The sequence below is a fragment of the Microtus pennsylvanicus genome, chromosome 5 (genome assembly GCF_037038515.1).
Source record: "Microtus pennsylvanicus isolate mMicPen1 chromosome 5, mMicPen1.hap1, whole genome shotgun sequence".
Taxonomy (NCBI): domain Eukaryota; kingdom Metazoa; phylum Chordata; class Mammalia; order Rodentia; family Cricetidae; genus Microtus; species Microtus pennsylvanicus.
This window is the reverse complement of record NC_134583.1, coordinates 122,785,813-122,810,204: the sequence shown is the minus strand read 5'-3', so window position 1 is coordinate 122,810,204 and position 24,392 is coordinate 122,785,813. Positions and strand designations below refer to the sequence as shown.

General features: G+C 44.4%; 2 protein-coding genes across 2 annotated transcripts in view; one reads left to right on the top strand and one right to left on the bottom strand.

Moving 5' to 3' along the window:
* LOC142851200 (acyl-CoA desaturase 3) overlaps positions 1 to 16,393 on the bottom strand; it is a 31,932-nt gene extending 15,539 nt beyond the window's left edge. Inside the window, exon 1 of the mRNA XM_075975094.1 lies at positions 16,270 to 16,393. Coding sequence (XP_075831209.1) covers positions 16,270 to 16,296 — 27 coding nt within the window. The 5' untranslated portion in view covers positions 16,297 to 16,393. The remainder of the gene's footprint in view (positions 1 to 16,269) is intronic.
* Positions 1 to 24,392, top strand: part of Cwf19l1 (CWF19 like cell cycle control factor 1) — a 299,806-nt gene that overhangs the window by 197,561 nt on the left and 77,853 nt on the right. The gene's annotated exons all lie outside the window — the stretch shown is intronic.

Sequence of the window (24,392 nt, the reverse complement as noted above, 5' to 3'; positions counted from 1 at the left end):
TAGACAGAGGAACACATAGCCGAAGGGGAAAATCCTGGCTTCTTTAAATACTACCATTTTTTTTTAAAGCAACCTGTCCCAAATAACCCAGCAGTTATACAGGCAATTGTATCCACACTGGTAAATCAGACATCTACGGGAATGACGCTGCTTCCTCCAATGGCTCGGTCACAGCCTTCTGTACCTGTTTTGGGGAGCATTTCTCTAATTACCTGAAATCCCAAATGGGTTCCCTTCAGTGTATCCAGGGTGGGTTGTACCCCTGAGATTTAGAAAGGCTTTAATATGCCACATGGACTCCCAACACACGTGTGTGACAAGACCTCCTTATAATGAGAGCAAACATAATTTGCAAATTAATTGGAACCCATCTCCTGGGTGCTTGAACCTACAATAATGATAGTCTGGGTACAGCTCGATTACATCCCCACATCCTACAAGGACTACCTTTAGCCCATTACTGGCTATTCCTTTTCCACTTCTGGGCCTGGTCTAACACCCTTGTGACTATCAGGTAAAACCTTCTGAAACCTTTAACTTAGCAGCAGCTTTCACCAACCCCAAGACTAAGAATGTCACCAGACAGCATCTGAGACCTATCGCAGTTCTCTGCTTTGCTGTTACCCACCTCTCTGATGTTTCCACCAATGGATTTAGAAAGGGTCTTGATTTACGACTTTTCTTTCTTTATTTCTTTTTGTTTGTTTGTTTGTCAAGATAGGGTTTCCTCTATAGCTTTGTAGCCTGTACTGGAACTGGCTCTTTTTTAATTAATTAATTAATTAATTATGTATACAGTGTTCTGTCTGCATGCAGGTCAGTTTGTAATTAATATAAGCCTCTGTGTGTTTATTTGGGACTGAATGGCTATTGACTGGGCAGGACAGAAACTTCTGTTTACATGGATGTACATAACAAATATTGATCCTTTAACCTTTTGAGATCTTCTGCATATGACATTTAAAATGTTTAAGTTTTCTGCAGTAAACCAATGCCATTCCTAACAGTGATCTTTGAAGTCTCCAAAAGGGCGATGGGGCCCCACAAAGACAATTCCACCAGGATTGTGGTAACACCACTAAACTTTGGACTACAAATTACTTAGGTCAATTTCAAGGTGGCTAGCTAAGATGGTCCAGCCTCACAGACTACACTAGCCAGGATTTGAGATAAGTCCTACATTGGACAACCAATGACATAGCTAACTCTCCCAGGATTTGACAATTAAGCAGAATTTTTTCAGGATCCCCTAAAGATGCCTAAGACAACAGGAAACAATTTTAAGAACATTATGCCCTTTTTCCCAAGAGGTAGGAACAGGTGGTTTTTGGTTGTCCAATGGGTTATGAATATTTCCTGTCATTTAGGTGGGTGGATAACAGGTTGTTATTGGTAATGGTCAGAGAAAAAGCTGAACAAAGGAGATTAGATTCAGGGATCTCATTCTAAAAAGAAAAATTGGGGATATAGATATGATAGGATAACAGGGTAAATTATTGAATCTACTTTTAAACCAAAAAAGTAACTACTAGTTTTAAATATTTTACAATGGCTTGGATTTTTGTTTATTGATACAAATTTAATATTATTTTTGTTAGGCTGTATACATGTTACAGAAATTATAGGATAAAGGGTAGTTTATTGAATCTACTTTTAAACCAAAAAAGCAACTGCTAGTTTTAAATATTTTAAATTGATATAGATATGGATTTTTTATATGGATCCAAATTTAAGGTTATATTTGTTAGAACATACCATGCATGTGCAAACATTTCTACTCTTGTGCAAAGTATTGTAACTATACAGCTAATTTAACAATGTAATACAAATTTCCAGTCATTGAGAGTTACTATTACAACTATTTAGGATAATATAGAATTGCAGGTTAATAGTTACCTATTACAATCAAACTTGTCTTGTTAGGTTTGCTTTCAAACACATATTTTATTTTATTTATTTATTTATTTATTTATTTATTTATTTATTTATTTATTTATTATGTATACAATATTCTGTCTGTATGCCTGAAGGCCAGAAGAGGGCACCAGACCTCTTTACAGATGGTTGTGAGCCATCATGTGGTTGCTGGGAATTGAACTCAGGACCTTTGGAAGAGCAGGCAATGCTCTTAACCACTGAGCCATCTCTCCAGCCCCTCAAACACATATTTTAGATAGACAGGTGATCTTCAAACACTTTATAGATTTATATAATATGGTATTTAAGATGTTTTAATAACATAGGTTCTTCTTTTTTTTTTTTTTAATGAAAATGAGGTATGTCTGCTCCTGGCAGCACCAATCTACTTAAGAGAAGATAATTGGCATCAAAGAAATTCCACATGGAATTCACTTTCTTTGTTTTAAAGGTTAGTCACTGGACAAGAAACTGCCCTTGCCTCAAATGTTGACAGTATCCTATCCAAATTGGACAAGCAGGACACCCAAAAAAGTGGCTGCCTAACTTTCCCATGTCAAGGTAGGACAGCCCTTTAAAATATCCTGCTTTTCAAAAATGTTGTCAGATATTCTAGGCCTGTAGGTCAAAGATGGGTGCCCCAATATAGTGGTATTTTATTTGTATTTTAATAAATAAAGCTTACCTGAGGATCAGAGTGCAAAACTAAGCTACTAGAGGTCAGGGAGTGGGGGCACACACCTTTAATCCCAGGTCTCAGGAGACAGAGACAGAGACAGATGGATCTCTGTGAGTTCAAGGCTACCCTGGGAAACACAAGATTGATCCAGAAACAGATTCAGGTGGTGGTGGCTCACACCTTTAATCCCAGCACTAGGGGGCTGGAGACAGGAATGATATGGCTGGGCAGAAAGAGGAATATAAAGAGGAAGAGACAGGAACTCACTGGTATGTGGAGTCTGAGATTTGGTGGAGGCACAGTACAGTCTAGAGACTGTGAGGATTCCCCCTTTGGTCTGAGCATTGGTAGAGGTAAAAGGTCTCTCTTACTTACTGTTAGCTTACTGCTCTATTTCTCTGATCTTCAGCATTAAACCCTATTTCTGTCTCTGAGTTTTTATTATTTGTGCTACACTCCAACGTTGCAGAGCAACCTTGGGTGACTGTTTAGACAACCAGTTGTTTCTGTTATTAATCACATTTTTTGGAAGTCGTTTACATGTACTTCCTGCTTCTTTGTATGTAGGGAATATAATTTCCTTCTCAGGTCTCTGATGCCACTGAAGACTAGGTAGCTATAGTTATAGTTTTGCCTTGTTAAAAAATTCAGGAAAGAAACTAACATAAAGAGGTTTAAATTGTTTAGGGTTGAGAGACATCAAAAGAAAGTTTGGGGTTGGTAATGCTAGTTGGGATAGAAAGTGGATTAGGTGCAACATTTTGAACTCACCAAATAGGATAGCTAATGGAGTATTTTCTCTGAATTTATCCAATGCTAATAGACTAGACATTGTTAATGTAATTATTGCCTACATATACTTGTATATAGTTAATGTACTTATTGTTTACAGTTTTTCTATGTTAGTTATAACCCTTTTTATTTTAGACAAAAAGAGGGAAATGTGATATTTTGTTTGTGTTCTGATAAATAAAGCTTGCCTGGAGACCAGAGGGTGGCCTAGCCAGTAGTTAAGAGTAGAGGTCTGGCAGTGTGTAACAGGAAGCGACAAGGCTGAGTGTCAGGATCCCAGCCCTTCTGGGTCTGAGCAGTCAGAGAGGTAAGAGGTGGCTGATTGGTCCTGTACTCTGACCTTTTAGTTTTACTCCATATCTGACTCCAGATCTTTATTACAAAGACTAATTAGGATCATGCTTCATATTTATATTTAAATAGAAGGAAGGAGGTATGCATGCTTAAAACAGTCTTAGTTGGGCGTGATTCCCCCCAGCAGCACTGACCCATGTTGTCAACACTGTATGAAGTCTCTTCCTAGGAGACAACTTTTCCCTTTCCTCTGCATGGGATTCCTGGGAAGTTTTTTTTTTTAATTCTTTGGGGGTACATAGCTAAAGCAAAGGACAATGTTGCATGTTTAGTATATCCTTTTGGCTGGGGTATTTACAAAAATAAAAGCCTGGAGTTGAGGCTTTTCTCTAAAATTCTGGTATCAGAAATGAGTCTGACTGGTTAGTATTGGATAATTACTTAAATGCTATCAGGCATGAAGGTCTTTGTGGTTGGACCCTTCTTCAAAATAGCTTGTAAAATCACAGACTAAAGTTGCATGATTCTGATTACTGGCCAACACCAAACCAACCAAATAAATGAAAAATCAAGTTCTGAGTCCTATATATGGTCCTCTGTGGAGATGTGACATGCTGAACTGTCTGGTTGCCTGCTATAGACGGCTACAGGGCAAGCCAGGACAGAAGTCCTTGTGTTCTTGCTGCGGCGTTTCAGGGTTAGCTACAATTTGATCTCCTTGATGATGAATCCCATGGAAAATTACCCAACTCTTTTCTAGGAGCCCAAAGTCAGGAAACTTATCTTAGTTTCTGTTAGGCTTCCTGCTTTAAAGGAACTCCCTCCAGCTGTCTGTCTTAGCTTCTGTTAAGCGGCGTGCTTCTGTGAAGGAGTAAGATGCCTGGACATGGTTTCTGGACACACTGTACTTCAGTCTGGAATGCCTGAATACCTGAGTGTTCTTCCAGTTGGTTGGAATAAAGACTTTCCTTGGTTATAAACTGATAGTTATCTGGGGGGAGGGGAAGGGTGCTCCCCAAACCAAGACAAATTCTTGACAAATACTTAATTTTTCCACCCTGAGGCAGGGTCCCTTTATATAGCCCTGGCCCAGCTGCGCTGGAACTCACTATGCAGACCGTACTATCCTCTCATCTACAGAGATCTGCCTGCCTCCGCCTTCTGAGAGCTGGGATTAAAGGAGTACATCACCATGCTCCCAGCTAAATCTTATTTTCAGATTTTTATCTAGCCAAAGGCTTTCTGTCTAAGAAGGAACAAGGGCAAACTGTTCTTTCCCAATCTTAATGACCTGTAACTTACCTAGATAGGTAATCACCCCTGAGAGAGAGATTAGCATTTAGACCTACTCCCTGGGAGCTATACAGATAGGGAGGGGGCCATGGCAAGGTAATAAAGGTGGTGAATTTTCAAGCTGTCCAGTTTCTTCCTTGCCTTCCTAATTTGAGACTTAAAACCTGGCAGCTTAAAGCATAGGGATTGATTGTTGGCTTTTGTTCCCCAGCACCAGGCCCTCTGCTGATGTGCCGGCAAATTCAAGGCAAGATCAGGACATGCTATGCGACACATAAAGACCAATCAATCCTCTTTAATCACAGCAATAGACTCTTTAAGATAGAGCGTGCCTTGCTCTTGCAAAGGACTGCCATTTGTGAGCACTCACATCAGGGGGCTCACAACTGCTTGCTATTCTACCTCCAGGGGATTTGATGCCTTCTTCCAGCCTCCATCAGCACTTGGGATACACCATTAACATAATCCACACACAGACAGATACACTGAAGGCGTATTCAACAGGTACGCTTAAATAAACAGACCAGCTCCAAACAACAGATATAATTTAATAATTGAAAACTGGGAAACTCACACTACGGGAGAAGGTCTGAAGTCCAAACGGGCCAGGCGATCACTCCGCACAGAGAGCCAGCGTACCTGGATCTCCAGGTTTTTCTACCTGGCCCCAAGCGGCCACACTCTAGCCAGATGTGATTGGCTGAGCTTTCCCATCAATACACATATATAAATAAATCTTTTTTTTTTTTGTTTTTTCGAGACAAGGTTTCTCTGTGGCTTTGGAGCCTGTCCTGGAACTAGCTCTGTAGACCAGGCTGGTCTCGAACTCACAGAGATCTGCCTGCCTCTGCCTCCCGAGTGCTGGGATTAAAGGCGTGCGCCACCATCGCCCGGCCTTAAATAAATCTTTTTTAAAATTTTCTATGGTGATTTGAAAGAAAATGGTCTCCAAAAGAAGTAGCACTATTAAGAGGTATGGTCTTGTTGGAGTAGGTATGGCCTCTTTGGAGGAAGTTTGTCACTGTGGGAGTAGGCTTTGAGGCCCCCCTATGTTCAAGCTACACCTAGTGTCTCAGTTCACTTCCTGTTGCCTGGGGATTAAGATGTAGAACTCTCAGCTCTTTCCCCAGGACCATGTCTGCCTGTATGTTCCATGCCACCACGATAATAATGGACTAAATCTCTGAAACTAAGACACCACACCTAAATGTTTTCCTTTATAAGAGTTGTATGATCATGGTGTAGACTCTTTAAAGCAATAGAAACCCTAACTAACTAAGACAATTTCTTAAAATTTTTCTTAAAGACTGCTGTAATTGACCATCTTGTGGAATATTTCTTAGCATTGTGTGAATATATATTGCTGAGATTGGTTTAGTCAAGAAGCTGACTTGCAAATAGCTGAGCAGGATAAAAGTAGGGGGGAGATCTAAACTGAAAATGCTGGGAAGAAAAAGGGTGGGGTCAGAGGAGTCACCAGCAGATACAGAGAGAAGCAAGATGGGCATGCTGTACTGAGAAAAGGTACTGAGCTTTGTGGCAAAACATAGATAAGAAACATGGGTTAATTTAAAATGTAAGAGTTAGCTAGTAACAAGTCTGAGCTATTGGCTGAGCGTTTCTAATTAATATTAAGATTCTGTGTCAGTTATTTGGAAACTTGTGGGCGGGAAAGAAGCGTCCACCTACACCATCTGGGTGTTTAACCATCTTACTAAGACACTGAGGCCAATGAAGATAAAGAAGGTAAAAGGATAGCTAATGTTTTGGCCCCTACCCCAGGTCACCCAGTTCCCAGGAGGTGATAAGACACTTCTGAAAGGATACTTCAAGTAAGTCACCCATCTTCTTGGTGAGAGACACTGTAGAGTCTCTGGTGTGTATTCTGCAGAAGACAATCGTTGATGCCCTCAGAACTTCCAAGGCAAGCCACTCAGACAGCACAACCCTGATGCATCCCAACAGATGATGTAACTGACAGAAGAAAAACTAGAGGAGCCATAAGGTTCCTTCCAAGACCCTTGAAAGCCTCAATTGGCCTTAACAATGTAAAGAAAATAGGATGGCTCAGTGGTTAAGAGCACTGGCTGCTCTTCCAGAGGTCCTGAGTTCAATTCCCAGCAACCACATGGTAGCTCACAACCATCTGTAATGAGATCTGGTGCCCTCTTCTGGCGTGCGGGCATACATGGAGGCAGAATGTTGTATACATAAGAAATAATAAAAAAAGAAAGAAAGAAAGAAAGAAAATAGGATGGGGGTATGTGCTTACAGAGGCCTACCCTTCTATAATTGCTGTGGGTGGGCTTTTTTTCCCCCTTTTTTTTGTTACAGAGTTTCTCTGTGTAGCCCTGGCTGTTCTTGAACTTGCTCTGTAGACCAGGCTAACCTCAAAATCACAGGGATGGGATCTACCTGCCTCTGCCTCCTGAGTACTGGGATTAAAGGTGGGCATGGGTGGGTCACTTTTAAGGCCATGTCCCTCCCAAAGTTGCTATTGGCAGTTAATGGTTATTGGGCAGCACTTTCTTTGCTGGAGTAGGCCAGTGTTACTGAAAATGACCCCTCACTCATGCTCATATAAGTAGCCCTAATTTGTTTGTGTTTCAACAAATAAAGCTTGTCCCAAGATCAGAGTGCAGAGCTAAACCACTAGAGGCCAGGCAGTGGTGGCACACACATTTAACCCCAGGACTCAGGAGTCACAGGCAGAGGGATCTCTGTTAATTCAAGGCCATCCTGGGCTAAGTGAGATTGAATCTGTCTAGAAAAGAAACATGTCACACCAAGGTGATCCCTGCGTGTAGCACGATTAATAAAAACCCAGAGACAGAAACAGGTGTTCAACCTGAAGGTCAGAAAAGCAAAACAGTCTGTCACTGGCTCTTACCTCTACCTCAGTCTGAAATGGCGATTCTGCCTCCAGGAATCTCAGAATGAGACTGTGAGTGAGAGCTGTCTCCTCCTGTCTTCTATTCCTCTCTAGGTCTGGAATTAAAGGCATGCACCACTACCACCAGTTTCTATGGCAAACTAGTGTGGCTACTGGGATTAAAGGTGTGTGCCACCACTGCCTAGTCCGTAAGACTGATAATTGTGGATGCTTTGCTCTCTGAATTCAGGCAAGGCTTATTTATTAAAATACAAATGAATATCACTACATACACCTTTAATCCCAGCACTGGACAGTGGAGACGGGAGTGATATGGCTGGGTGGAGAGAGGAATAGAAGGCGGGAGGAGACAGGAGCGCAGGACAGCCTGAGGCTTGGTGGAGGACGCAGTCTGAGGACAGGATCGCCCCTTTGGTCTGAGCATTGGCAGAGGTAAAAGATCTCTCTAGTGGCTGGCTGCTTCTCTAACTCTGGGTTATTATTAAGAACAATTAGAATTCGTGCTACACCTAATTAAACACATCAGGACATGGACACACACATACCCACAAAGACACAAAATCAGAAGGAAGACTGGTTTGAAAGAATAAGGTAATAGAGTCGGTGGGTAACAAGATAGGGTAATGAGGGGTAAGTGTTATTAACATACATTGTGTACATTTATAAAATAGCATAACGAGATACATTATGCATAAATTAACTTATGCTGATAAAAAAAGAAAACAGAGGACTAGCAAAATGGCTCAGCAGATAAAGGCACTTGCTGCCAAGGCAGAGGACCTGAATTCCTTCTCTGGGACCCAAATGGTGGGAGGGTGGGATAGATTCCTGCAAGTTGTTCATATGCCATGACATTTACATTCAGATACACACACACACACACACACACACACACACACACACACACACACACTGTTAATGCAATCAAAAATAAGTAAAAAGAACATACAAAAGAAAGATATTAAAAGAGAAAGAAAGAACAAAGATTAATTTTTGGCCACCTACATAGTCATAAGATTTGTCTCTGGAGAAAGCAATTGGTAATAACACCAAACAAAGAACTAAATTTGTTTTGTTTTGTTTTTGTTTTCTGAGACAAAGTCTCTCTACATTGCCCTGGTGTCCTTGGAACTCACTCTGTAGACCAGGCTGGCTTTGAATTCCCAGAGATCCACCTGCCTTTGCCTCCTGAGTGCTGGGATTAAAAGACATATGCTTCCACACCTGGACTAAGATACCTTTTTAAGAAGAGACAAGGGACTGATTCATTCTCTACATCCTCCCCCTTTAACTCCAAAGTATGCCGGGTGGGACATCACTGTCACACCAGCCAGGTGCATCTGAAGAACTCTCATAATTCCCTAACGATATTTTCTTATGCCTGAAGCCCGAGGGGGATTTAACCCCTAATCAGTAAACTCCTTCATTACTGGCTTCTAGCCCCTGTCAGTCGCTCTGTAACATGCCAATGACTTTTTAAAAAACACCTAATGGGGACCTTCTTGCTGTATGGGAAGCAATTATTACTTTACATTAACTGGTCCTTAACTCCTGCATTTTGCTATCCCCAGCTTCTGCTAGTGCCCAGTGGTGTGCGGTCCTGAATCTTGAAGGTGTCGCTTTACATATTTCCATCACACCTGAATCACTGAAGGGAAACTGTCCCCAAGTGCCTTTCTTGGGAGTGAGAGCAGAAGGCTTCTGAGAACGTAAAACTGCCTTGCTCAAGGCTCTAGCTTTAGGATTGCCACAGCACAGCCACATAGACCTTGTACACTGTGTGTGGCTGAGGGCCAGGAAGATGGACTAGGATGGCAGCCAGCTCTCCTTTCTTAGTAGAAGAAACCCCTTTTGGTGAACAATTTTGGAGCTGGGTCTCTGGGTTCTCACACTGGAAAGGGTTACATATCCATTTATAATCCAAATAGTGATTTATCTCTCCTCCAAAAAGGACTTTATGTTTTACTTTATGCGTGTGAGTGTTTGCCTGCATGTATGTACATGCATACAATGCCTGCAGAAGCCTGAACGTTCCAGATCCTCTGGAACTAGAGCTACAGACACTCAGGAGCTGCCATGTGGGTGCTCAAAGCCCAGCGCAGGTCCTCTGCAATAGCATCGTGAGTGCTTTTGGCCACTGAGTCATCTCTCCAGCCTTTGTCTCCTCTGCTTACAGTAAGTACACCTTTATATGATACTGTGGCAGTCTAACTCATGTCTCTGGGTTCCTTTGATCATTCTCTGAGGCCTGAAAGAAAGTACCCCAAATACTCTACCATCTATTTCGGCTAGAACTGGTCAGATCCACTCACTTCCCATCTCCTAAAGGGTTTTAGAAGATCAAATCCTGAATGGGGAGTCTTAGGTAGCTAGTTAGATATTTGTGGGCTTGGAGGTCACTGGAGATGGACATGCTCCCACCCCTAGTTCACAATCAGCACCTAGCAAAACCATGGACTGAACTTGCAGGATTCACTAGTGGTTAGAGAATGGGGTCTAGTACCTCTGGTGCTGGGTAGAGACATGACCTTCTGAACTGTTCAGAAGGTCAGTAATAGACAGCAATATAAATGTTATAATTATCTAGTCAGAGGCTTTCTTTTTTTTCTTTTTTTAAAATATTTATTTATTTATTTATTTTATTTATTACGTATACAGTTTCTGCAGGCCAGAAGCGGGCACCAGACCTCATTACAGATGACTGTGAGCTGGGATGTGGTTGTTGGGAATTGAACTCAGGACCTTTGGAAGAGCAGGCAATGCTCTTAACCACTGAGCCATCTCTCCAGCCCCCCAGAGGCTTTCTTATAAAGAACAAAAGCATATCACACAGTCCCTTCCTGTGAGAGTCCATCCCAATGGGTCAGTCAGCATCAGAGAAAAAAATCTGTAGAAAAACTGCCTCTTCAGAGACCTTTGAAAAAGTATAAAGCCTACCTAAATGTAGCTTGGTATAAAGGTCCCTTGATCGTGCCACTCAATCCTTGAGAGTGAACCATTTTACTCTGCAGTAAACTCTACCAGTCTTCTATGCTCTCCCTGTTTCAATTTGATTTCTTTTGGTAGAGATCATAAGGATTGGAGAGCCGAGGAGAGTCCAGATGGAGCCAATAGCATTGTAGTAAGAACCTCACGTGGAAAGGGACAGTTGCAGTGACGGATTTCCCTGGTTGATTCTTCTTTTTGTAAATAAGGACAAGAAACTGGAAACGGGGCTGGAGAGATGGCTCACACGTTCAGAGCACTGGCTGCTCTTCCAGAAGTCCTGACTTCAATTTTCAGCAGCCACATGGTGGCTTACAGTGTTATCTCTAATGAGATCTGGTGTCCTTTCCTGGTGTGCAGGCATACACGCAGATAGAACACTGTGTACAAAATGAACGAATAAATCTTAAAACAAAAATAAACTGGAAACAGCGGGTTGAGGTGTCAGCCCCTGTCTGTCCTTGAGACCTTGCCAGTGCCTAATCAGAGGCAACAAGAGAGCAGCGAGAGATTGCAGCTCTCTACTCAGGATGAGGCAAGAGCACAAAACTGGAAGAATTAAGAGATGTGGGAAAGAAACGAAGCCCAAGAGTCTGGGGGAAATCTCCAGTCTGCTAAGAGTTAAAGATTTTTAGACAACTAAGAAAATTCCCTGTGAAGAATCTCCTCTTCATTGTCACATTTTTTCTTTTCTTTTCTTTCTATTCTCTTTTCTTTTTTCAGATCGAGTTTCAGGGAGCCCAGGCTGGCCTCAGAGCCACTGCTTGTTGAAAGGTGGCCCTGAGCTCTCTTGCTCCCTCCCTCAGGGGCTGGGCCAGCATGCCCAGCAGTGGTATTATTTTCCTCAGAGAGATGTTTCGAAGGAGAATGGTGAAATAGCAGTCAGCCACGTCAGACAGAACTCAAGAACTTTATGCAGTCATAGCTCACTCCTGCCCAGTTACAAATCCACAAATTTCTGAGAATCTCACATCCAAGACTGTGCCCTTTATTTACAGTGAAAACATGTCTTAATTCCCTTGTGACCTAATACAGTCAGGGCTCCTTTAACCCCTTGACTCAGCTTTGGTTGCTGTTTTAATCTCACCTACGGGCAACTGACCAATGCTTCTCAGAAAGTTCTCTGTGGTCTCATTTAGAAAAAGAAAAACCAAAGTTCCATAAAAATTCTTTGAATTCCTCCTGTGAGCGAAGCCCTCACTCACGTCAGAGATGTACTCTTATCTCCTTTCTCTCTCTCTTTCTCTCTCTCTCCCTCAAGCCAGATCCATATTAAAACCCTTTATTTTTTTAAAAGAGTCTCACTATGTGGTTCACTATAGAATTCACTGTGTAGACTAGGCTGGCCTCAAACTCACAGAGATCGGCCTGCTTCCATGTCCCCAGGTGTTGGGATTAAAGATGTGTCCTGTCACATCCAGCATTAAAACCTTTTCTTAATAAACCCCAACTCATCTAGGTGTGGTAGCGCACGCCCTTGACGCTGGCTCTTGAGAGGCAGAGGTGGAACCGTGTGAGTTGGAAGCTCTCCTAGTTGAACACAGAGAGATCCTGTCTCAAAAATAAATTAAAATAAAATCAAAATAAACCCCAACCCTGCTTCATACCAACTCATCCTGAAATTCTTTCATGCCACAAAGTCAAGCATTCTGGTTCCCCTGCATAGGAGTGGCAACGTGGAGCTGCATCTCCAACTCGCGGGGCTGCTGACAAGAATAGTGTACAGCTGAAATCAAGTGTCCAGCCATGGTGGCAGTGTGTTTACTCCCGGCATTCAGGAGGCTGACCCAAGAGGATCAGGAGTTCAAGCCAACCTTAGCGTTTGGATTATTTCCTTCTAGAAGTTTCTTTTTAATCTTTTCAGATCACAGTTGACATCATACAGTTGAAATGAGGCCTTGGTAGGAGGGATGCCTAACACACTGCCTGCATGTGAACTGCAGCTTTGAGCATCTTCACTGGTCCTGGGTGCTAGACAAGTTCTCCGTGTTGCATGCGTGCAGTTACCTCTAAGATATATCCATTACTCAGGCAGGGAGGAAGCACTGGCTAAGCGTATCAAGGAGATCCCAGAACTAAATCACAGGCTGGCCGGTTGGAATGCTTTGAGCACCGAAGTGCAGCAACTAAAATTAACTCTACGGTAGGCAGAAGATGCAGGGGATGGGCAGAGGGGGAGGACACAGACCACAGCCATGCCTACTGGGCCTGGGGAAAATACTGCTGCAATGACAGGATTCTGGTATAGGAGGTCCTTCTCTCTATATGTTGCTTTCATTGGTTAATGAATAAAGAAACTGCCTTGGCCTAATTGATAGGGCAGAACTTAGGTAGACGGGGAAGACAGAACTGAATGCTGGGAGGAAGAGAGGCAGAGAAGGGGAGAAACACCATGGAGCCACCAGAATCAGACACGCTGAATCTTTGCTGGTAAGCCACTGCCACGTGGCCATACATAGATTAATAGAAATGGGCTAAATCAAGATATGAGAGTTAGCCAATAAGAGGCTAGTGATAATAGGCCAAGCAGTGATTAATACAATTTCTGTGTGGTTCTTTCAGGGCTAAGCTAGCTGGGTGGCCAGGATGAACAAGTGGGCCTTCTCCCTACAACAGGATACTGCAAAAAGTATGACAAGAGCAAATTTCAAGGTGTCTCCTCCTTTAGGTCTTAGCTCTGAGAGATCCAAGATTTACAGTAAAAGAAGGACTCTCTTATTTCTAAGGAATGAATTTTCCACCGTCCAGCTACTCTCTTACATATCTAAATATCAGACACTGGAACCTGCAAATACCAGAACAAGTAGCTTATTACAGACCAGGACCTGGATTCATGTGTAGTCCTGGGGAAAACAAAGACTCAAATTAGGTCAACCAGGGTACCTGCCTGCGCTCACAAGTTTCTGAAAAGTTATCTAACCAAAGTGTTTTCACCTCTTTTCAAAGATCCTTTCTAAGGCTGCAGAGACGGCTCAGTGGGGAAAATGCCTGCTACTGTAAAAGCATGAAGACCCGCATTCTAATCCACAGAACCCACATAAGAAGCCAGCAACTGAGTGTCTGCAATCCCAGCAGTCCTCCAGAAAGGGGAGAGGGGAGACGGGAGATTCCCAGAAGCATGCAGGCCAGCTAGCCTGGTGTGCAAAGCAGAAAAACAACAGACTCTATCTCAATCAATGCAAAACAAGGTAGGAGGTAAGGACCGCCCCATGAGTGCTCTGTGATGTGCAGCACGGATTCTAATTGTTCCTAATAATAACAACTCAGGGTCAGCTATCAGGGGCGGAAGCTGAAGGATCAGAGAGGCAGAGCGGTCAGCCACTAGAGAGCTCCTACCTCTCTACCAATGCTCAGACCAAAGGAGCAAACCTGTCTCTACGAATCCTCAGGCAAATTGCTATCTTTACAAAACCCCTCGGACTGCATCCTCAGACTGAATCCCCAGACTGCATCTGAGCTCCTGTCTCCACCCGCCGTATGTTCTCTTCTCTTCGGCCAGTCATATCACTCCTGTCTCCACCTCCCAAGTACTGGGATGAAAGGTGTGTGACTCCCAAGTACTGGGATGAAAGGTGTGAGCCACCCGCTACCACTGCCAGGCTTTGTTTCTCTCTGAGACTAGATCAGTTTAGTGTAGCCCAGGGTGGCTTTGAACTCACAGAGATTCGTCTGACTCTGCCTCCCAAGTGCTGGGATTAAAGGTGTGTGCCACCACTGGCTGGTCTCTATGGCTATCTGGTGACTTAGCTCTGCACTCTGATCTTCAGGCAAGTTTTATTGTTGGATTACAAAAAAATTATCACTACAGTGATATGTGTATGCCAATGCTCACATACAGGACACACGCATATACACATATGGACATACATGCATGCACATGTATACAAAGCTGCTAAGTTGAACTGATTCTTCAAGATAAGTCTTTTTGCCACTCAGCTGATGAGTTCAAACAGGCTTCCGAATTACCTTGTAGGCTCAACTGTTTGCGCCTTTGTAAAATTCTGTATATTTTATGAAATTTTTCCCTCTTTCTTCTTCTTTCTTTCTTTATTTTTCTGAGACAGGGTTTCTCTATGTAGTCCTGAATGTCCAGGAACTCACTTCATAGGCCAGGCTTGCCTTGAACTAAGAGATCATCACCTTTGCCTCCTGAGTGCTGGGATGTATGCCACCATGGCCTGACTCCTCCCCCCCTTTTTTTAAATTCTGCATCCATTTGAGCTCCTTGTGACTCACCTAAGGAACACACATAAACTAAGTCTCCTAGTAAAGAATCTCTTCGGGAGTGACCATCTTGATAGGCTAAGCACACAGGGCTAGAATGCATGGCCTTTCTCGAGCCAGGCTGCGGCAAATGTGTGTCAGATGCCTTGTCAGGTCTCGTTTTCTTTTTATTTACTCCCATCCTGCCAAACCCAGGCTTCTGCAGTTGCTAGACAGGAGCCCTCACCATATGTTGAAGAACAGAAACCTCCCCCAATTAGATCTACAAAATTGATACAATTTTTATTGTTGACTTAAGAAACGCATGGTGGAGGCCATTGGACATGGCAACCAGCTTGCAATTTCAAAGCATGGCAACACTGGCCAGCAAGACAGCTCATACAGAGAGCTCTGGTCTGACTGAGAAAACTCGCCTCGGTGGATAAGACAGAAGAAAGATTGAGGTGAGCAGGTCAAAGCACATTCTGCTCTGCAGTGCCCTCAGGTCCACTTCTCCGCACCCACATGGAGGCTAATAACCGTCTATGACTCCAGTTCTAGCCCCCCTCCCCGTGCCCTCTTCTTGCCTAGATGGGTACCAGGCATGTCCACAGTGCTCATGCATATATGCAGGCAAAACACTGATACACATAAAAAATGAAAACAAATAAATCTTAAAAAGATCGACAGTGGGGGGCTGGAGAGATGGCTCAGTGGTTAATAGCATTGCCTGCTCTTCCAAAGGTCCTGAGTTCAATTCCCAGCAACCACATGGTGGCTCACAACCATCTGTAATGAGGTCTGGTGCCCTCTTCTGGCCTGCAGACATACATGTAGACAGAATACTGTATACATAATAAATAAATAAATAATATTTTAAAAAAAAGATCGACAGTAACTCCCCAAATCAACCTTGGGTCTCTACACTCATACACACATACCTACAGTTATAGTGCCCCCTCCACATGTGCCTATGAGCATGTAGACATGCATTCACACACATGCACAGCACAAACAAACATGCAAAAGGAGAAAGAATAAAAAGATGGAGGATCAAGTTGGCAGATCCTCGTTCACGTCTTCAGATGGTGGAAGATGGCAGAGCTTTAGCAGAGGGCCAAGTCCCTCCAAGAGTTTTCAATTCCTTCACACCAGACATTTGTCTCAGTCTGGGCCTGCGCGCACTCATGGGGATCCAAGCATGGAATCTTACCTCTTCTTGCAGCAAGTGTCCTGGCATGCTGGCTCTTGGATGCTGAGGAAATCTTCCACGGACTGAAAATGGTGGAGTCTGGGACAGCAGGAAAGGGTAGGCTTCTGCCGGTACTCAGTCGTTCCCTGTACAGCCAACTCCCAAGTAACAACACAGAAAAAGAAGTTAGGTGTTGCCCCAAAACCTTCCCTGTGCCTTTTACACAGGATGGCTGTCCGGGTTCCCCCTTGCTGTATGTGTCTGCTCCCAAAGCTGCAGATTTAAAGGCTCTGCTGACTGAATGATCAGTCCTATTTCCTCACAGACCTTTTATCTGCTGCCAATAAGGGGTAAGGTGAGCAGAGCTGGCTGGCCTAAGCGTAACCCCAGGCTGAGGTGAGGGTGGGAGAGGCCAGGAACCAGGGTACAGTCAGATGACAGCTAAGCCAGAGTGATGGGATGCCTTAGATGCCAACATCCCAATGACCCCCACCCCTGCTCTTGGTCATGACAAGCTTGCTAATGGTGTTTTGTTTACTCTGGCTTTGTCATTCGTCAGAGAGAATTTGGTACCACCTCAATTCACTGCTGCCATTGGTTAAGCACAATCTGCTGGTCCCTCTTGTGTCATCCCTTGTTCTTCCTCCCTCCTGGCCTCCACCCACAACCTTGTGACTTCAGGAGCACATGGGTATTCCTCTCTAGAAGAGGGGGAGCTCATAGTCCAACAGTGAGGGTCGGGTCCAGGTGGAAGGAGACTCCACACACACCACAAGCCCTGGAGCAGACACACAAGACAGAACAGGAAAGCAAGGTGCTGCCCTTCACCTGGGATTCCACCCCAGCCTGTGGGAAGGGGAACCTAGTCTCCAGCTCCAGGCCAGGAGCCAAAGGTGTGGGTGGAACCTACCTTTCCCCTTAGCTACTGCTGTGCAGAAGTTGCATACCGGTGGCCCAAACAGCTCTTGACTGCCTACCGACACCAGTACTAGGAACTCTGACGACATCTTCAGACAAACACACAGATTCATATGTCTGCATATGAACTGGTAGAGCCGAGTTAGCCCAGAAATGTATTCCCCAAAGTTCTGGAAGCTTCCAGTCTAGCACAGAGCACCAGAAGACATACAGTGATATTCACAAGCAGGATACAATCTTTAAAAATTTTAGATGTATTAATTTTATTTTATGTGTATGAGTGTTTTGCCTGCATATATGCATGTGCACAATATGTGAGCTTGGTGAGGAGGTCAGGATCATCAGATCCCCTGAAACTGGAGTTACAGATGGTTGTGAGCAACCATGTGGATGCTGGGAACTAAACTCTGGTCCTTTGCAAGAGCAAAAACTGCTTTAAATCGCTGAGCCATTTTTCTAACCCAACAGGACAGAGTCTTATGTATTTGTGTGATCTCAATAGCTAAACCCAGTTTTATAAAAGGGAAAAGGTAGAAGAATCACCAGGCTGAGCTCCTAGTTCTGGAACTTGCTGAGATACCAGCTTACCCTTGGGCAATTTACTCTGTGTGTTCAATTTCATCATCTGTGTGATGGGAATGTTACTTTGTTTTGCAAATTTTCTCTGATCATTTACTAGATCAGTACAGAGCGAGAATCACAGTGAGCAGCAATTGTTACTATTGCACTTACATGTAGACCTCTTGACTTAAGTCTTCAGATTAGTCTGTGATTTTACCTGGAATGTCTTCTTTAGATCTAATCCCCTTTCTGCTTAGCATAATCTAAGTCATGTTACCAATTCCAGCTCTTCTGCTGTTGCTTTATTTTGATTCCTGAGAAGATATTATCTAACCCGAGCCCAGGATGGCCAGTTTTGAAGCACAGCCTTCCCAAGTCAGCCTCTCCAGTGTCAGGATGAGAGGCGTGCATCGACTTCACACCCAACTTTCTCACTAGTCTCCGCACTTGATCTTAGCCACAGGGTAGAGGCACAGTAACGTCTACTGATTTCTAAACACACTCCACATCTTCCCACCTGTCTAAGTCACTGTTCTACTGCTGTGAAGAGACACCATGACCACAGCAAGTCTTATTTTAAAAAAGAGATCATTTCATTGGGACTGGCTTATGGTTCATAGGTTTAGCCCATTGGCATCATGGCAGGAAGTATGGTAGCACACAGGCAAACACGATACTGAAGAGTAGCTGAGAGTTGTACATCTGGGTCCGCAGGCAGGAAGGAGAGAGAGAGAGAGAGAGAGAGAGAGAGAGAGAGAGAGAGAGAGAGAGAGAGACCATTGTGTCTGGTTTGGATTTTTGAAACCCCAAAACCCATTTCCAGTGATTTCCTCCAACAAGGCCATTACCTACTTCAAGAAGACTACATGCCCTAAACCTTTCAAATAGAGCCACTCCCTATGAGCCTACGGGGGCCATTTTTATTCAAACCACCACACTAATATCTTCTACTCTATTCGTTCCATAAAAATATTACTCATGATCCTGCAGATTTTACTCATAGGTATATACTCAACAGAAATGAAAACAGATATACACCTGTGTATGCACGCACATGTGTGTGCACATGCATGCACACACACACACGTGTCGATGAATTTTATAGCATCCAAAATGGAAGCAACACAAGTCTTAATCCACTGAATAAAGGATAATCATAAATACTATGTTCACAAAAATGAAGTATTATTTGCCATAAAAAATGGAACATATGCTAAAACATAAATGAGATTTGAAAGCCAAATGATTAGGGAAAGAAGTCAGGTACAAAGAACCACCTAGTGCATGACTGTGTTTATAGAAAATGTTCAGAAAGGACACTTTGTAGAGACAGAAAGTAGATTAGAAGTTGTCAGAAACTTAGAAGGATGTTAGAGACGGTACTGGCTATAGGGTAATGGCCAAGGGGAGCAGGGTTTCTTTGAGGGTGTGGGAATTAATCTATGAATAAGCTAAACATCACTGAATTATTTTATTGAAACACGTGAATTCTATGGTACAGAGATTATTTCCCTAATAAACAAACACAGAAAGCCCTTCCAGCTACTGTTGGTGTAGCAATGGCAATGCTGAGATGATCAGTTTGCCTATACAAACAAGCACACTGTGCACATTGTTATGCAAGCAGCCTCACTGATCTCCCCATCCACACGGAGCATGGCCTCACAGCATTGGAGTCAGAAGTCAGAGCTGCAGAGACTGCCCTCATTACCCGGGGCCTCGGAGTAGAGAGCAGTGTAGGGTAGGAGGGATGGAAGCCAGCGCTGCTCCTGGCCCAGGTCAGTCCTAGCTAGTTCTCTGGGTGAGAAGAGACATGAGACATGGACCCCTGGGACTGGGAGCTTTTCCCTATCCAGTGATCGAGGCTAGGAAAGACAGCTGATGACCAGGAAAGATGAGTAAGTGTTTTGTACCCTGCTGTGTCCAGAAAGAGTGCAGCCATTGGAATAGAATTGCTAATATGTTCTTTAAATGAACTTTAGTCATTCAGGGGTGTGTGTGTGTTCTGTAGGGAAGTGGGGATGAGAATGAGGATTCAAAAGCCACAGAATCCAGCTGTGTGTGTGTGTGGTGGGGATGGGGGTGTCAGAGGACAACATTCGGAAATTGGTTCTCTCTTTTCTACCATGTGAGTCCTAGGGATCAACTGAGGTCATTTGGATTTGCAGCAAGTGTTTTTGCCCTTTGAATCATCTTGCCAGTCCTTAACAAGTACATAGAACTTCTATAGGACAGAGAGATGGCTCAGCAGTTAAGAGCACTGGCTGCTCTTCCAGAGGTCCTGACTTCAGTCCCCAGCAACCGCATGGTGTCTCACAACCATCTGTAATGAGATCTGGTGCCTTCTTCTGGCATGCAGGCATAACACTGTATACATAATAAGTAAAAATAAGTAAATCTTTATTTAAAAAATTACCAGGCAATAGTGGTGCATGCCTTTAATCCCAGCACTTGGGAGGCAGAGGCTGGCAGATCTCTGTGAATTTGAGGCCGACCTGGTCTACAGAGCAAGTTCCAGGACAGACTTCAAAGCTCCAGGAAAGCACTGTCTCAACCTCCGCGCCCCTGCCCAAAGACCCACTTCTACTAAAGAGCTCCAGATCTTCATGTTGGCCCACACAGTTAAAACAAAAACAAGGGGCTGGAGAGATGGCTCAGCAGTTAAAAACACTAGTTGCTCTTCCAGATGTCCTGAGTTCAATTCCCAGGATCCGTGGCTTACAACCATCTGTAATGGGAGCTGATGTTCTCTGCTGGCATGCAGGCATACATGCGGAGCACTCATACATAAAAGATAAATAAATAATTTTTTGTTTTTGTTTTTTGAGACAGGGTTTCTCTGTGTAGCTTTGGAGTCTGTCCTGGAACTCCTTCTGTAGATCAGGCTGGCTTTGAACTCACAGAAGTCTGCTTGCTTCTGCCTCCTGAGTTCTAGGATTAAAGGCGTGCACCACCATCGCCTGGCTATAAATAAATAGTATTTTTAAACAAAAATAGTATAAGAGCTTTCCATTCTGAATATCTCTCCTCCCCCTCCATGCCAGTCACTTTGAATCAGGTGTCTGATGTCCTCTGCAGGAGGTCCGTTAATCATTCAAGAAGCCTTCCTAAAAGCCAGCTACACTTAATTTTGAAGCAAGGGTAAGAGACAAAGGTATTTTATCATCTGCTTCCTTCCCCAGATCCCTACAAAGGCTCCAGTCATTCTCCCAAACCTACAGCCATCTTGGATCTCAGGAAGAGCAGAGATGCCTTTAGAGACTGCCCCCTTCCCCCAGCAGAAATAGTCACCTCTTGGAACTGGGGACAGGGACTTATCCATGACTACCTTTCAGAACTAGAACTGACATACTGATAAACTGAACCATAGTTTAATCAAGGCTTTGTAAGTATATTCCTTCTTCCTCCCCCATCTCAATCCTTCCTGTATTTTTAGCTAATGCCAACTCCAGTACCTCTAAGATGGGCTGAAATTCTCAATTTCTGTTGTTCTAAACTGGCCCCTCGGATTAAAATAACCTCTCATCGTTTTCACCACTGTGTTTGTTTTCTTGGGGTGAATGGCCAAAGCTGATGTTCTACAACCCAGAGTTGGGATTCTAGCTTAAGACTGCTGTAACAAAATAAGCAAGAGGCTTTCTAGCCCGTGAGCATATAGACCAGACACTGTGACTAAACATGGGATGTCTGGGGATCCCAGCCACAGGGGTAAGAACGGGCCTCCCAGGAACTTGCCACAGGCCCCTCCATGTCAGCTGATGGGTTTAGCCCAGGATGTCATCAACTATGGGAGAAAGGCACAGGCCAGACTAGCGAGGGAGAAACAAGAAGACATTCTGGGTGACAGAGTACTGTGAAATCCCAAGTGGCCGCTGATGTTAGGTGTGGGAAGGAATAGGTAATGTGGTTCGGAGCCCAGCAGAAGAAAAGACCTGCATAGCTGCTCTCAGGTCCAGGCTAAAAGCCCTATGGTGAAGTCAGTGAACTTGTCCCTGAGTTAGGAGACATTTGTCTGTCCACACGGTGCACAGAGTCGTCCACAATCTCCCTCTCCTCTCTCTCTCCTATCCTTCTCTCCCCACTTCTTCCCTGTCTGCTACAGAACTGAGGTGTGGTGGCGGGAGCAGCAAGGTAGGTGTGGGGACTGGGGAGTGGTTTCTGCCAGACTGTTTGTGAGCCAGAGGCAGTTGACTGGGACAGCTAGTGCCTTGGGAGCAGGACATGTGGTCAAGGGCTGACAGCCTGCACAGCTCAGACCAGGGGACTGCGGTCTCAGGATAGGGTCAAGGGTGGCCTGACCTCCCCTATCTTTCCAGGCCCAGGCCACTTCCTTCCTCCCCTGCGGTTCTTAAGGGACTTTCTCCAGCTTGCAGAGTCTGTGCTTTGTAGAGGTTTTCCAATGTGGATGGGCACAGACAACTGGGTAACACAGGCCCTGGACCTCCAGTGACCTCCTGCCATTGGTTTGCCACAGTGGCCACATAACCCAGAAGGAGGTATTGGATGTTCTTAGAGTCCTGAAGCAGTATTCCTCTTTCCTCCCTTAGAGAAAAAAAAAACAAAAAACAAAACAAAACAAAAAAAAAAAAACAACAGAATCCAGCCACTGCTGTCCCTTAGGGGCCCAATCTTGCCCTTCCACAGCCCACCTCATGCTTCCTCTCCACACATTCACTCCACCACTGTCCCCACCTTCCCTTACTCTACAGTAACCTTGCTTGTCTGATGTAATCCTTGCTTTGCACTGAGTCAGGACTGAGAAGCCCACAGAGAGCAGCTGGCCCTGACCTGATCTAATCTAAACGAATGTTCCTCCTTCTCCTTTTGTGTGTGCTCCCACATGAATTTCCCAGCTGGGAGTTTTCTACTTCTTCATCCCATACCCCTGCACCAAGGCAACCACCTGCCTGTGGATTGAATGTTGACTGAGACTTCCCTGGGCCTAAAAGAAAGTCAATGTTCTCTCTTCTCCAAGCAGGGCACCTAAGTCAAGTTCACTGTCACCCAGGAGCTCACGGGTTCCTGTTGTTTCTTTGCTATTGTGCTTTTTGTTTGTCTGCTCGCTTGCTTGCTTGAGACAGGGTCTCATGTATCCCAGGCTGGATTTGAACTCTCTTATGTAGCCGAGGCTGGTCTTGAACTTTCAATCCTCTCGTTTCCACCTCCTAAGTGCTGATATTACAGGCATGGGGCACCACACCCAGCTTGAGCACACAATTTCTAAGACAAAGGGGTCCAAACCCAAAAGCAAACTATACATGCCAGTAGGTGATGGCACAGAATACAACCAGTGTATCAAGGGAAAGGAGAGAGGGGTCTTCTCGATAGAGGAACCCTTAGAATCAGGCAGGACAAGGGAATGGGCTTGAGGTAGCATGAGGGGGCTGCATTTGAAAGTGTCTTCTTCTGTGCACTGTGCCAGGAGGGCTGAGAATCTGCTCCTAGTTATCTATGCATTAGTTGCTTGGCAAGCATCAGAAAAGCTCCTGGCATTGGGAACGCCATGGTGAGAAGGCACCAGAATTTACCGTCCACTAGATACATGTAAGGACTTTGCATATTTTGCCTGGTCCATGGTTCTTTTCGACTAGAAAACAGAATTGCTAACCAGAAAGTTTGCATATTCATCAGCTCTTGCTTCTCTTGGTTCCACCACCCACTTCTATCCCATGACTGCAGATCGCTGGAAACTGTGGCCCTGACCTCTACGCAAGAGACACTTTGAAAGTCCACGTAGGCTTACTACGGGTATCTTCTACTCCCTTCTCTGACCCTGTTTGCCTTCTTATCCTACTCAAGGGTGGAAAGGGGAACACACCCACCCATGCTATCAGCTATCACCTTTGGCAGAGCCTGTGCCCAGGTGATTGTAACCCTGCTGCGTTTCCAGGCTTCCCGGCTTTGTTGCTTGGGTGCCAGGGCCTGGGAAATTCCCTTTCAAAGTTCAGGATTATTCGACTCTGGATTTGCAATTTTATCTGCCCAGATGTGGTCTCAGGGTTCTGGTTCTCCATGTCCCCCCTTTAGCTGAGGACCAGCAGCGGGAGAGGAGCTAAACCGAGATTCACACTCAGTGGGACTCTCAAGGCCAGCACAGAGCTTCTACCCTCAAGAGTGAGCTTGTGACCTTAACTGTGGTCATCCGAGGACAAGCCAGGCACCCAGCATTCTCAACCCCCATCATTCTGCTTACAAATGTTTGTCTTCTACAGACCAGTTCCAGCATCCACTTAATTGATATTTGGTAGCTACCAGATCCTCTGGGCCACCTGGAAAAGCTGTGACTGCCCTGTCATCTACTTGGCCTTGCTTGGGTGTCCTAGTTAGAGTTTCTGTTGCTGTGAGGAAACACCATGAGCAAAATTACTTGGAAGGAAACGGGTTCAATTGCCTTACACTTCCACATCATAGTCCATCACTGAAGGAAACCAAAGCAAGAACTCAAGCAGCGCAGGAATCTGAAAGTGGGAATTGATGCAGAGGCCATGGAGGAGTGCTGCCTACTGGCTTTCTCTTTCTGGCTTGCTCAGCCTGCTTCCTTATAGAGCTTAGGATCACCCAACTAACTACAGACTGGGGCCTCCCCCATCAATCACTAATTGAGAAAACACCCTACAGGTTTGCCTACAGCCAGATCTTATGGAGGCATTTTCTCAATTGGGGAT